This window comes from Callorhinchus milii, unplaced genomic scaffold (assembly GCF_018977255.1).
Source record: "Callorhinchus milii isolate IMCB2004 unplaced genomic scaffold, IMCB_Cmil_1.0 Scaffold13, whole genome shotgun sequence".
Classification (NCBI taxonomy): domain Eukaryota; kingdom Metazoa; phylum Chordata; class Chondrichthyes; order Chimaeriformes; family Callorhinchidae; genus Callorhinchus; species Callorhinchus milii.
This window is the reverse complement of record NW_024704754.1, coordinates 3,614,114-3,629,244: the sequence shown is the minus strand read 5'-3', so window position 1 is coordinate 3,629,244 and position 15,131 is coordinate 3,614,114. Positions and strand designations below refer to the sequence as shown.

General features: G+C 43.7%; 1 protein-coding gene across 13 annotated transcripts in view; it reads left to right on the top strand.

The window, feature by feature from the left end:
* rapgef6 (Rap guanine nucleotide exchange factor (GEF) 6) overlaps positions 1–15,131 on the top strand; it is a 126,914-nt gene continuing 111,783 nt past the window's right edge. For 11 of the 13 annotated variants that reach the window (XM_007901279.2, XM_007901283.2, XM_007901276.2 and 8 more), the window contains exon 1: positions 1,014–1,091. In XM_007901279.2, the coding sequence (XP_007899470.1) occupies positions 1,023–1,091 (69 nt within the window). In that variant the 5' untranslated portion in view covers positions 1,014–1,022. Of the gene's footprint in view, positions 61–1,013; positions 1,092–14,341; positions 14,398–15,131 lie in introns of those variants that run through there. The other 2 variants (XM_042339849.1, XM_007901280.2) reach the window with 2 other exon arrangements.

The following is a 15,131-nucleotide window of genomic DNA, read 5'->3' as shown; positions in this document are numbered from 1 at the left end:
GGGGGGGGGTAAAGAAATGCAGCCGCCGCGGCCTGGGAGCCGCTCCCGCCGGGTGAGTGGGTGAGTGGGTGAGTGAGAGAGGCCGATCGACAGCAGGAGGAGAGGCCGCGGGGTTTGGAGCCGACAACTGAGGAGGGGGGGATTTTTTTTTTTCTTTTTTTTTTGGGTGGGGGGGGAGAGAGAGAGAGAGGAGAGAGAGAGAGGGGGAGAAGGGGGGGAATTCGGGTCGAATCGGATCGCTTCGGATCTCCGGCGCTTTCGGACGCTCCCGAAGGAGTGGGGAAGGGAGGAGGGAGGAAACCCCCCCAGACACCCCCCCCCCCCCAAAAAAAAAATCGTCCTTTCCTCTCCCTTCCCCCCCCCCAAAAAAAAGGCGCCGATTTTATTTCAGGATTATTATTATTATTATTATTTTTTGAACCCCCCCCCACCCTCACCTCACCCCAACCCCTCTCAACCGCCCAGTCAGTTCCAGGTCAGGAGGGAGGGAGAGAGAGAGGGAGGGGGTGGTCGGCGGGTGACTTAACTGAAGCAGCCCCTCGCCCCCCCCCCCCCCCGGGGGCAGGGCCGGGCCTCTCGCGCTCTCTCTCTCCTCTCTCTCTCGCTCTCGGTGCCCCGGTTTCCCGCCTCTCAATCCCCCTCAGCGATGACAGTCCGCGAGACACCCGCCCCCCAACCCCCCCCTCCCCCCCGGCCCCCCCGAGTATTCGCTATCGCCGCTATTAGTATCGTTATTATTATTATTATTATTATTAAATATGGATAAAAACTCTTCATAAAACTCTCCCCTCTCCCCCTCCCCCTCCACGGTGTGTCACACCCCCCCTCCTCCCCACCACCACCTCCTGGAACTTTCCACCCGCTTTCCCCGGACTTTTCGAGGCGAAGTGACATTTTCCCCTTTGATTTTCTGACCCCCCTCTCCCTCTCTCCCTCTCCCCCTCCGCCCCCTCTCCCTCTCCCTCCCGCCCCCCCCCCCCACCCGCCGCCCCGCACACACTGCTCCTCGGAAGAGAGGAACCATGTCTTCGTCCGTGGACCCGCTGTTCAAGCAGGTTTTGATGAAGAAAAGTTCGGAAAGGACTCGCCAGGTGAGAGGTCACGTTTATATTAGATTGGATTTAACACTTCTGTCTGTGTCTGTGTGTGAGTGTCTGTGTGTCTGAGTCTGTGTGTGTGTGAGTATCTGTGTCTGTATGTGTGTGTGTGTGTGAGTATCTGTGTGTGTGTGAGTATCTGTGTGTGTGTGAGTATCTGTGTGTGTGTGTGTGTGAGTATCTGTGTGTGTGAGAGTATCTGTGTGTGTGTGAGTATCTGTGTGTGTGTGAGTATCTGTGTGTGTGTGAGTATCTGTGTGTGTGAGTATCTGTGTCTGTATGTGTGTGTGAGTATGTGTGTGTGTGAGTATCTGTCTGTATGTGTGTGTGTGTGTGAGTATGTGTGTGTGAGTATGTGTGTGTGTGTGTGAGAGTATCTGTGTGTGAGTATCTGAGTCTGTGTGTGTGTGTATGTGTCTGTGTGTGAGTGTCTGTGTGTGGGTATCTGTGAGTGTCTGTGTGTGTGTGTGAGTATCTGTGTGAGTGTGTGTGAGTGTCTGTGTGTGAGTGTGTGTGTCTGTGTGTATCTGTGTCTCTCTGTGTGTGTGTATCTGTGAGTGTCTGTATCTGTAAGTGTGTATCTGTGTGTCTGTGTGTGAGAGGATGTTTCCTACGAGGATTTTGTTTGGCACACGCTGCCGCCGTTAAAGAAGCGTTAATTGATCCCCCAATGGGTCCTGATATTCTCCCCCCTCCCGCCCCCCCCCCCCATCACCGTTTCTCGTTCTTTATTTTACAATTCTCCCGAAAAGCAAACACTTTCCTGATTTGAAAGGTATGTATTGCACTTTCCTGACGTGTCTGCTGTTTGCTCGATCGTTAAAGGTACAAATCGTACCCTTCGACGCTGTTCAGTCTTGGGAGATGCTTTCGAAATGCGGACAATATTGAGAGGAAAATCATATTGTGAGTGGGGTGGGAGGTTAGGGATTGACTCTGGAAAGTAAGCGTATTGGAATTTTTGTTCTGCAAACATTGCAGTTACTCAGTTCATACATTTCGAAGGTACATTCCAGCCACGTCTTGGACTTTTGGACTTTTGTCTTTCATTATTTTGTTACGGGATCTGCGTACAGTAAACTCACTTGAGTCGTATCAGAGCAACTTGTGCAAAGTATGAGTTAATCATCATCATAATAATAATAATCCTTGCATTTGATCTCGTGCCTTATCACGTCTTTGAGACGTCTGAAAGCGCTTCTCAGAATACGAAGTGTAGTGACGGTGTATTGGTTGGGCGAAACGCGACAGCCTGTAAAGTTATGTATAAGTTCAGATTTTATGCGATTAACGCATAACAAATACACAAGTACTGAACTGGCTGGTGACATTTCTGTACTATGTTTTAACCCATACATATTAAAGCTATGGTAGCCCATTCTTTCCATATATAGTACTGCATATCACTCAGGTGTCTCGAAAGTGCTTCACAGAATACGTTGTAAAGTGGATTGACTGTATTTTGTGGCCGAAACGCAGCAGCCGATTGCGCACAGCAGTGTCCCACAAAGTGTCGTGGATTGAGTGACCAAATTATTTTTTTCAAGTAGAGAATTAACGTACTTATTTTCTTGAAGCATGAGGTGAGATCATAGTAATCATTCCATTCCGCATATTACATTTAATACTCATACATGGTAATATATGCGTATTAAAAACGATAGTCTGATCTGAGGTCCTTCTGCCTGTGGAAAGTGGGAAGCAATTTTAGATGACTGGTGCGAGCTAAAATTTTCTCCTTGTATGGTGTGGGGAAGATTTTTGTTATAAAGTTTCCTGATTCAGCATTGTGCATTATTGAAACTGGAAGTCACGAGAATACATAGCCAAATCTTGTTTTTTATCTGGAATATGTATTCCAGATCCAAGATCTGTGTGTGGGTAGACAGTGGACTCACTGATCCCATCCGTCTGTTAAAGGGGGGGCAAGGCAAGGCTGCGCAATGTCACCGACCCCATTCGATGTGTTCATCAACGACCTATTGGATGGCATTGAGGGGAAGGACTTGGTGTATCTGTCCCAGGCCTCTCTGACAGGAGTGCAACATGACGCTGCTGTTGCAGATGATATTGTGCTGCTCGAAAACTCACCTGGGGATTTGCTAAGCTGCACCCACCATCTTGAACATTGGGCCAACCGATGGTATACGGTGGTAGGTGCCACCAAGGGCGGGATCATGGTTCTGCACAGCCCAAGAGAAGACATTGAGGGAATGGATTGGAAGACTTTTATCTGTACCTCAAGGTTGTGCTGGGCGCCAACTTCAGCTTGGACACTGTCTGAGAAGGGGTGAAGAGTACTGTGGTCATGCTCATCACTCTTCAAGGACAGCAAGATCCCAATGCAAGTCAAGCTTGTGGCATACAAGCCCTGTGTGCAAACACTCCTCCTTTATGGATCCGAGCCCCGGGGGTTGCAGCGGAGAGGCTTCCTCCGACCCATTTGCGAAGTCCAGGATGAAGCAGCGAGGTGGATTTATGGCCGAAGAGAGGGAGGACTCGGGCCTACACTGACCTGTCCCTAAGCACCCTGGAGGTGGCTTCACAATTGGCACATCTATTTGCCACGGCCTCTTGCATGAGGAACTGGATTAAGTAGCTGGAGCTGAATAAGCCTGGTACACGGCATTGGACTTGGACCTTGAGAAATCAAAGAGGGAGGGCTCGCCTACCTGTTGCTAAGCACCATCCTACCTCTGGGACCTCCTCAACCTGTACCAACTCGCTCACCGGCCTGCTTCGTGACCCCTACCCTAATTGCCCCCACCATTGGAAGTAGGGTTTACAGCCTATTGCCCCCCCCCCCCCCCGGAATTCCCTCTTGGTATCCCTCTGACTCACTGCCACGCTCATCTCTTTTGAGGTTCATCTCAAGACCTTTTTTGACTGTGCCTTTGGGCCTTTGGTCACCTTTCCCTCCCCTACCCCCTCAACTCCTACTCCCGGCTCGAATGTCAATCCGGTGCCGTCAAGCGGCTTGGGATATCCTCCTGACATGAATGGCACTATATAAATGTAAATTTGCATTCAGGAGGAAAGGAGGAGAAAATATTGATAGGAAAGAATTGCATGAACAGAACATTAGAATTGATGTTCTAGGGTTTTGTAATCGAGCAGAGCTGTTGTGTTTTAATGTTTCGTTGAAAGTATCAAATGCTTGTTTTATTTGTGTTGCTGCCTTCATCTGTTGGATTATATAGCAAATGAAAACAGTCTGTAAATGCTGCAGCGCCAAAACAACAAGGTGATGAATGACTGATCAAAAGGCATGTCGCAAACCCATGTTCAAAATGTGCAAATCAATTTTCCTTAACATCCAGTGCAGACTTACCGTCTTTGTGTTATGTCTGCTCATAAAAGTAAAATGAATGATCACTTTTCCTCTTGCCGTCCACGAGGTGGATTTTCAAGTGTTAGTCTTTATATTATTTTTTATTTGCAGTGTTTAGAAATGTGGCTGTTTCAATTTTATTGTAACGTGTTTCTCTTTGACACCATGTGAATTTTAATTCTTTAATGACCACCTGGACAGGCAGACGAGACCTCAGAATTAATGTCCCACCTGAAGGTTGGCACCTTGAACAATGCAGCACACTCTCAGCGCTGAACTGAAGTGTCAGCTTAAACTAGATGGGTTCGGAAACCTGACATGGGGCTTTGAATCTGCAACCTCCTGACTCAAAAGGCAAAAGTGCTGCAACTAAGCCAGCCTGACGGACAGTTCAAAGACAGTTGGGGGATGAACAAGATGTGGAGGTTCTGCCCCGATCCATGACACACAGAATATCTCAGGTTGCTGTTACCATTGCCCAAGATGAGAAGGCACTGATTGGAGCCGAGCAGAAAAGCCTTGTCAACGTTTAATTGAAGCAAGTTAGGAGCTCATTAACTTTGCACCCGTTCTGAGCACTTCACTTTAGAAAAAAATGTTAGGACCTTGGAGGGGTGTAGAGGAGGTTTATGAGAATTAAAGTTCTTTGATTGTGCCATTTGACTGCTTCCCCTCCTACCTTCTCCTCATCTTCCAACCTCAGGCTCTCGCTTTGTTTCTGTGAAGCACTTGAGATGTTCAATGTGTCACTGAATGAGTTGTCAAGTTTTTAGTTGTCAAGTTAAGCTGAGGCGAACAATACTATTTCAGCAGGTGTGCTTGGGATCAGGTCAGCATATCTTGGAGTTTACATTAGGAATGATTTTAGATATAATAATAATCCTTGCATTTGATATAGCGCTTTTCACGTCAGGAGGACGTCCCAAAGCACTTCACAGAACACACTGTAAAGTGAATTAACTGTATATTTGTGGGCGAACGCGGCAGCCAATTGCGCACAGCAATGTCACACAAACAGTCGTAGATTGAAAATGACCAATTTATTATTGTTTGGTTTTGGAGGGATTATTATTAGGCTCTGTGTGGAGTAAGGAAACTTGCCCAAGGTTTCGCCCTCTGCCTGGAATTGAACTCAGGTCTCTCACTTGCAAAGCGAGTGCTCTAACCACTGAGCTACAGGACTCCAATGATTTTTAGCAATGCACCCAAGGGTCTCCCAAGCTAAAGGACAATTTTTGGAGACCGCTAAATGCATTACCTCTCTGTGGGAGGATAAAATCAGAAGGAAATGGGAAACGATAATACAATAATAGATAGTATGCCATATGGGTGAAAGGAATAGACAAAACCTTCCACCCAGAAGGTTATAGTTGATCCGATTTTTAAAAAAAAAATCATGACATTTGTGTGGTAGCAGGGAGCAAATCACCAATTCTATGACAGTTTTTTCTCTCCTCTGAATCAGCTTCTGTTTGTCACTATGAAGTTGGTACAACATGTCTGAATGTTGTCATTACTTGAAATCTGTGGAGAAATACTTTTGAGCCAGCCTGGGCCCATTTCTTAGCAGGAGATTGAGTCATGTTGGCATTGGAAGTGAAATACTGGTTACTAGTTAACCACTGTGGAGTCCTGTAGCTCAGTGGTTAGAGTACTCGATTCCCGGCATGGCGAAACCTTGGGCAAGTTTCCTTACTCCACATGCCTGATAATAATCCCTCACGAGAAAAAACAATAATAAATTGGTCATTTTCAATCCACGACTGTTTGTGGGACACTGCTGTGTGCAATTGGCTGCCGCGTTCGCCCACAAATATACAGTCAATTCACTTTACAGTGTGTTCTGTGAAGCGCTTTGGGACGTCCTTATTATTATTATTGCGTTTAGAAGACGTGAATAGTGCTGTATCAATTCAAGGATTATTATTATAACCTTTAGATATTTTATTCTGTGTAAAATATTGTTCAAAGATATTTTGCCCTCTTAGAGGATGCAGCAAAGTTGAATCAAAATGACATCTGGTGAAGTGAATCTGTTTTATGGCTGTTTAGAAAGTTGATCCTGATCTTGTTGGGAAAGAGAAAACTTTGAGGTTTCCTAAAACAAGTACTCAATGTTATCAAGATAGTTATTTTACACAAATCGTTTATACTGCTGAATGTTCAAATAGAAACTGGAATTAAAAACAATTAGAAATTAGTTGCAAATGTGGAACTAGACCAGAACTATTTCACACTGGAGCTAATGAGCATATGGAATGAATTACTCAGAAGCATATTGAAGAATATAATACTCTTTTAGATTACTTGGGGACCAGTATTGTTTCGATCAGTTCTGGGGCAGGAATAAACTACTGAAGGGACAGCTTTCACCTGAATAGAACTGTAACTAACAACAAGGATAATTTGAGCTGTGAGTGAGGGCTTACATTTATTTTTATATATATATAAATTTAAGTCCTCACTCACTCATATATATATATGTATAATATATATATTATATATGTATATATTGCTACATCAAATGCAAGGATTATTATATGGTGAGGGAACCAGAGAATGCAATACGCAGCTTGGAGCCAGTAGTTTTGAACGATAGGTAAACATTTAAAGCACAGGGGTAATGGCGATAGAAAACCTTAATTGAGGGGATGACGTACATCAGATGAAGCGAAGATAGGTGTATTTATCCTAAAGGGAAATATCACATTACACAACTGATTAAGAAAATATCACAACTAGGTCATTACATTTATTTCTAATGCTTTGAACATTTCTATACAGGTATTCACAAACATTCAAAATATTAGAAATGTATATAATGAGCTGTAGAACATGATTACTATGGGAAGATATGACATTCATAGAAACCTGCCTTCAGCAAGGGAGTGATTGAAAGTTAAACACCTCTAGCTATTAGAATGCCCAGGACAGATAGAGAAGTAAAGGTAGGAGTAGCAATATCAATACAAAGAGCCCATAAGATGATAATAATAATCCTTACATTTGGCATAGCACCTTTCATGTCAGGAGTGCTTCACGGGATATATTGTAAAGTGCAGTGACAGTGTGTTTTGAGCACAAATATAGCAACCAATATGTGCACAGAAATGTCCCTCAAACAGCCATGCAGTGAATGACCATTTTTGCTTGGGGGATTGTACTGGGAGAAACTCCCTTCTCTTTTCAAATAGTGCAATGGGATTTTTAATGTCCGCCTGAACAGGCAGACGTGATCTCGGTTTATGGCTCATCTGAAGGATGGCACTTCCAATCTGAATCTTGGGAACTAATTCACAAAGATTTGTAAATCTTTGAGCCCACAACCTTCTAAATCAGAGGTGAGAGTCTGACCAACTGAGCCAAGCTGACAACATACCGTTTATAAAGTGTTTTGAAACATTGATCCCACATGAAAGATGATGTTTAATAATACCAAATTGTCGCTTTTGTTGGATATATCTTTGTTTCAAAGGTAGACTAGACAGGATACTGTGCTGATACTTTATAATAATAATAATAATAATAATCCTTGCATTTGATATAGCGCTTTTCACGTCAGGAGGACGTCCCAAAGCGCTTCACAGAACACACTGTAAAGTGAATTGACTGTATATTTGTGGGCGAACGCGGCAGCCAATTGCGCACAGCAATGTCCCACAAACAGTCGTAGATTGAAAATGACCAATTTTTTTTTTTTTTTTTTGGAGGGATTATTATTAGGCTCTGTGTGGAGTAAGGAAACTTGCCCAAGGTTTCGCCCTCTGCCTGGAATTGAACTCAGGTCTCTCACTCGCAAAGCGAGTGCTCAGACCACTGAGCTACAGGACTCCAAAATACATAGATGACAAGATCTTGTTTCAGTTTGTCACTTGTGTAATTGGAACTCTTAGCTAGAGTATAAGTTTTCTTCCACAGAGGCTTAGTTTTGTGCGTTAGTCTGTGGAGTTACGGTGCCTAAAGTGGTGCACTCATGAAAGAAGATTGGATGGATCTTGAAATCTGACCTTCATTTGCTGAAGTGAATGTTCCCCACCTGAGTAAATGAGACTTGCCTCCGGTACTTCACACGCCACACGCCAGTATTATTTTGGAGGCATGCAGACATTTACCGTGGGCGAAATGTTGGGCAAGTTTCCTTACTCCATATGCCTCTGTTTACCAAGCAGTAAGTAGAAACCTGGTTGTTAGTCGATTGGCAGATAGCCTTTCTGGGGGCAATAAATTACTTTAAAAAAAGATTAATAATAAATTAGTCACTTCAGTCCAAGACGGTTTGTGGGACACTGCTATGCCCAATTAGCTGCCATGTTTCACTCACAAAATATGCAGTCGATTCACTTTACAGTATATTCTGTGAAGTGCTTTGAGACGACTCGAAGACATGATAAGGTGCTATATCACATGCAAGGATTATTATTATTACCATGGAATCGGGCAGACAGAACAATAACCTAAATCTCCAGGAGTTAAAGCATTTCTGTACATGATTGGTATATCAGTTGCATCATTTAAAATAAAAAAGTGGGAAGATTGCATATACAATCAATTAATTTGCGTATGCAAATTAATTTTTTTTAAGCACCAAAATAATAATCCTTGCATTTGATAATGGAGCTGGCCACCAGTATAAACAGCAACAGCACTGAATCAAGTGCTCTAGGACACTACCGTGCGTGAGGGTGCTATAGTGGGAAGATTGCATATACAATCAATTAATTTGCGTATGCAAATTAATTTTTTTTAAGCACCAAAATAATAATCCTTGCATTTGATAATGGAGCTGGCCACCAGTATAAACAGCAACAGCACTGAATCAAGTGCTCTAGGACACTACCGTGCGTGAGGGTGCTATATAAATAAGTTGTTGTTGAATCTGGTTGTGCCCTGCTGTAGTGATTGAGGACTCCATAGTCAGGGGAATAGACAGGAGTTTCTGTAGATGCTTGAATGCTGAGCCAGTTTTAAGGGATTGCTTCCAGGATAACTCCATGAATTGAATAATACTTTGCAGTTGATTTTAAAAATAAAGTTTATTCCTGGGTTTCATACACTCTTGATGTTGATTGCAACTTGACAGAACCGATTGTTTCTGTATGATATTTGCTTTGAAGACTAGGATGACAATAAGTGCACTTTTCTACTTTTATTGATGAATTGTTTGCAGCAGAATTGCAACTCTGAATGTTCAGATAACAATCAGTAGAATACGCTTTAGCCGGGATGAATTGGGACAGGGAGTTTTGTCCGATTTACTCAGCGTTTCTCGTAACCGGAGTTCTTACCTTTCTCTTCTCGCTGCTGAGCGCCTCTTCCCTCCCATTGCCGTTCCCATTCAGGGGATCCAGGGGATCAATTAGTGGCAGCTAATAGGTTTTAGGTCCTGCAGATGGAGTTCCAGGAATTAGGCGATAAATTGAGACAAAGGACCAATTGTAATCTCTAAATTACTCCGCACCTCACGTACCAGTCAGCAGAGTAATAGAAAGATATGGCATTCCTGGAACGATGGTGAAGGAGAGAAGGGTTCCGATTCTTGGGGAATTGGGGCCAGTTCTGGGGCAGGTGTGGTCTGTACAGGAATGATTGGACTATTCCTGATCAAGGCTGAGTCGCTACACCAAATGCAACGATTATTATTGTAAGGATTATTATTATTATTGCCCATCTTGGATGGGCCACGTCCCATTATTAACTGAATAAACACTTTAAATCAAATGCTTTAGTCTCATCTTTTATATTCCCCTACTCTTTAATTGGTCCTCCCCCTTCCTGATTCTTTTGGTCTTCCCTCTTTTGGTATGGTCCCTCTTCCTGACTGGTCGTGCCGTTGAGCCAGATTGAGTGGACGTGAAACAGTTTTATAGTTTTCTTTTTTTCTCTTCTTAGTGAACACAATGAAATCTTGGGTGTTGTAGAGGTTGTTTTTTAAAAAAAAGAAACATCTCCACAATGAGTTTCGTAGCCCAATGTTGACTGTGGGCTGAGTGAGTCACTATTACACATGGTCTAAGTTGTATGCACGGCTGCAGATCCTGAAGGAGTGGCAGTGTGGGGGATTTAGGCTAAGAAAGAAACAAATGGCAAAGCAGAGAATTAAAAATAATCACGGAATGTTAAAGTATGGCATGATCAAGCGAATGTCACATTCTTATTTGTGTTAATGAATTGCAGGAGTTTGTATAAAAGTTGTGAAGAAATAATTGTTAGGGTTTGGATAATCACGAGTTGCTTCAGAAGTCGAGTCCTCCCACAAATACACAATGTTACATTAAAACCTTGGACTTATTTTGTTTTGGTCAATAACTGAACATGCTTCAAATTCTTAAAGGTGTCTTGCCACTTCATTGAATTGCATAACTCGCTGGTTAGTTTATTTTTACCCATACCGCTGGAGCTGACTCTTTTTAAGGTATTGATCTCGTTGGCTCTTGAAGGCCAATATGGATTGTGCCTCAACCACTGCTCCCGGCTGGGCATTTCACATCCTAACTACTTGTTTTGTTCGGGAATTAGACCTGGAAAATATCTTCAGCATACGGTGGATTTGAATCCTGGTTTGTGTCGAATTATCTGATCTCAGCTGTGTTAGCAGTTGTGAAAGCACACATCAGTGCTCTTAGTTTAAAGTGGGGAAATTAGCCAGGGATTCCTTTGCTAAACACTACTCATGAGTGCTTGTGTGTGTGTGTGTATGTGTGTGGGGGTACTTTGGGTAAGGATAGGATCTGCGTTCCAGTGGAAGAGAAAAAAAGAGTCAAATTCCTTCACGAGAGTTTTGTTTTAAGAAAAGCTACGTTCAGTGTCGTGTTTTTAATCTTCAGGCAGCAAATGAGGGATTGTTTTTGAAGTTCCTTTAATCATCTCCTATAAATGGTTTTAAATTTAACTCTGGATCCTGTTGTGAGTCTACAATAAAAATTTCCTTTACATCTATGAAATGTTATGGGAACTAGCCTTCCTGACCATCCTTAATTAAGCTCTGGAAACCACAACAACTTACATTTATGTATTGCCCCTTCACACTACAGGGTAGTGTCTCAGAGAGCTTTGGCATAATAGCTGCTGCAAAGAGAGGTCAGATATTCTGCTGGGTGTGTTTGTTGATTTTCTTTTAAGTGCTCCTTGTAGCTAACCAAGGGATCATAGACCTACACTTTTGAGTTTCAGTTTACGCACTCGCTTTGTATTGGAGAGGGTGGCATGAGGAGAAGAGAGCAAGGATACTTGCCTTTCTCGTGCTCAGATTTTGCAGATTTGCTTCAGAAAATGTTGTGCACAATCTACCAATAACGTTGGATCAATTTTGATTGTGGCTACATGCCTCAATGTAGGGAAGTTTAAGTATAGAAACATATGGTATATTGCTAATCTAAGTGATACCCTCCGGAGGGCGTGCCACAGAGCCAGGCACTTTCCTGGAGAAAGACCAAATTAGTGTGTGAGTCAGTTTGGGGGATAATCCTTGTGCATCTTTTGAACTTGGCTCAAGCAGCATTGGTGGAAACTTGAGAGCAAACAACACCGTGTGTGTGGTATTAGTAGGCCCAGAGAGGGGGAAAAGGGGAAAAAGTAGGAAGAACTTGCCAAGCGATAGTGAAAAAAATCAAAACTAAGCCAGGTTTAATTAAAAAAATCACCTTTCAATTTTACTGTAACTGGTTTGATCCATTGCAACTTACGTATGTTGATGTCCTAAGGCTAATTGCAATTTGCTGCAATACACTTCTGACTGAACTTGGTTTTTTTTTGCACATACATTGCAAGAAATGCTTGCGTCATGAATGATTTTGACTTCGCACATGACTGGAGTTGTGCATGACTTTTTTTTATTTTTCCATCCATTTAAGAAAATTGGTGCATGCCTGTTAGTAGTGAAGTGATTGGAGATTTTCGGGTGCAGTATTTAAACTGGATCCCGTGCTTTAACTTGTTCGACCCTCAACTGTCTTTTCTCCCCCACGTTCAAGCCATGACCCGCTCTGCCTTCCCTCACCTCCGTAACATCGCCCGTCTCTGCCACTACCGCACCCCTCAGGCCGCTGAAACTCTTGTTCATGCCTTCATCACCTCCAGGCTCGACTATGCAAACGCCCTGCTTGTCAGCCTTCCCAACTCCTCCCTCCACAGGCTGCAGATAATCCAGAACTCTGCAGCCCGTGTCCTCTCCCACACCAAACTCCATGACCCCATCTCCCCACTCTCGACCGACTCCATTGGCTCTCTATCCTTCAGAGGATCCAATTCAAGATCCTGGTCCTCATCTACAAAGCCCTCCATGGCCTCACCTCACCCAACCTCTGTGACCTTCTAACCCTCTACCAACCCGCCCGCTCCCTCCGTTCAGCCGGCTCCGGCTGCTCCACGTGCCCCGACCCACCCGCCCCACCATTGGCGGGAGAGTCTTCAGCCACTCTGCCTCCAAGCTCTGGAATTTCATTCCCCAGTCACTCCGCCTCGCCCCCTCCTTAGCCTCCTTCGTCCCGCCTCAAGACCGTCCTTTTCGACCATGCCATCGGTCACCCCCCTTCCCTTCTCCCCCCATGACTCCAGCTTGGGTCTGAAATGCTGTACTCTGTCCAGCGCCTTGGGACGTCCTCCCGACGTGAAAGGCGCAATACAAATGTTATCTTGTTGTTGTTTACAACCGGTTCGTCCAATACATGCGGCTAATTGGGAGTCCAGGTGCGGGTAAATTGTATTTTTGGTTAGTAAATACAAAATGAGTCAAAGACTACTTTGCTGGGAATGTGACTTTAATACTCATATTGGCATGGCATATCCATGTGCATTTTGACCTTTGTTGGTAAAATGGTAAGACCGAAAAGCAGTGTGTTTGAGTGTTTTTTGATCGTTAGTTGGGCTTATTGGTTACTTTCGCCCACAAAATATACAGTCAATAACACTTCTCAGTATATTCTGTAAATTGCTTTGAGACGTCTCAAAGATGTGATAAGGCACTATACCAAATGCCAGGATTATTAATATTATTAGTCCTTGGTTACACTTATTGGTTACCTGCTAACACGGGTGAAAACTCTAAATCTGGTGCGAATCATGAAGGAAAAGGAAAAGTAAAGACCCATCCGGGCTCTTCATCCAGAATCTGCTTGGATGCTGCTTGCCCTTTGCCATGACTTGCCCTGTTGGAGCTGCTCGTTATTGGCCGGGTTTGCTTTCTTCTGCTGGCCTGGAGCAGTTCTTCCAACCTTTAAAAAAAGCTAAATTGTTAGCATTATGAAGAACTGTGGTGAGAAAAAAGATTGGGAAGCAGTTTTATCATGAATTATTATTTTATGGCAACTTCACAAGCGCTTAAAAAAACATTTCTCCTGCTGCTTTCGATTGGCATCTGCCGTTTTATAGAATCTCGGTTTCTATTTGTTTTGTTTTTGTTTTCCTCTTCTTTAGGTAGTTTCTTCTTTCTGCTGGGTGAAACGTTGCACCACATGTCTAACTTGGCTGGGTGTTGGCCTGACTCGGTCGGTAGCACTGTTCGTATAAGCTTGCAGAATGTCGTAAGCCTATGGGGAAACCCACTTACGTTGTGTTCATCGGCTTTCGAAAGGCGTTCGAGCCAGTGATTCATGAGGCCCACATGATGAAACTGGAAGCCACGGGAGTATATTGCCGAATCCTGGATTCGCAAGGATGTGTCCCTCCAGGGAGAGAGTGTGCAGTCCATTCCAACAACCTATCTCTGGGATTTCAATATGTAGGTGGGATGCAAACAAAGCGGCCCAATTGCACTCAGCAATGCTTAACAAACGGCCATGAAACAAACGACCAATTCTATTTGAGGGAATTGCTGACCAAGACACCAGGAGAAACTCCCTTCTTTTTTCGAATAATGCAGTGGGATCTTTCGAATACTGTAGACGGATCCTGAGCTTAACATCTGAAGGATGGCATCTTGAACAATACAGCATACCCCAGAATTGCACTGGAGTATCTGCTGAGATAGACAATGTGAGTTTATGTCCTAATGTGCGGTTTGATCCCTCAACCTTCTTACTTGGAGGCGATATTGTTACTGAACATAGAACTGAACATCAAAATATGCCTAAAATGCATCACCTCTGACCTTTAAATTGCCTACAAAATCACGATTTAAACGCTGCTCAAAACATGTCAGTTAATGTGAAGAATTTTGTCTGTTTTCATCAACCAAAGGTTTTGTTGTGCCGCGATGAATTCTCTGCCGATTGTACAGTGGGGCCTTTCAACTGCAATGGGCTGTTTGAAGTGCCGGATGTTGTAATGCGTTGGAAGCTGAGGGATATGAAGAGAAACACAGCAATCCTTTATATTAAGTGGTTTGTAGAATTTTAGGTTTGACCGTGCTATTCTTGAAATGATACAGCTGCCATCCTGATGTGATAGCCATGTTCTCACCATATCCATGGTTTTTAAAAAAAATTATAAAAGGAGTTTGGTTTCAGTGTTTTGGGGTTACAGAGGGAGAGATTCGTCGGAAGTTCCTTTCCTGGTCACTATCCAGTGACTAACTGAAAACGATTTGGGGACATTAGGTGAAGATGATGTTGGATGTGGTTGTCATCCCCCAAAGTGCATATTCCTCATTGGGTGAGCTCAGGTTATGAGTCCCTGAAGGTTGCTTGACCACTGGTGGTATCACAGCCTATCTTCCCTGAGTGCCGCGCATCCTGGCCTTCCAGCAGAGGTGTCATTTTGTTGTTGTT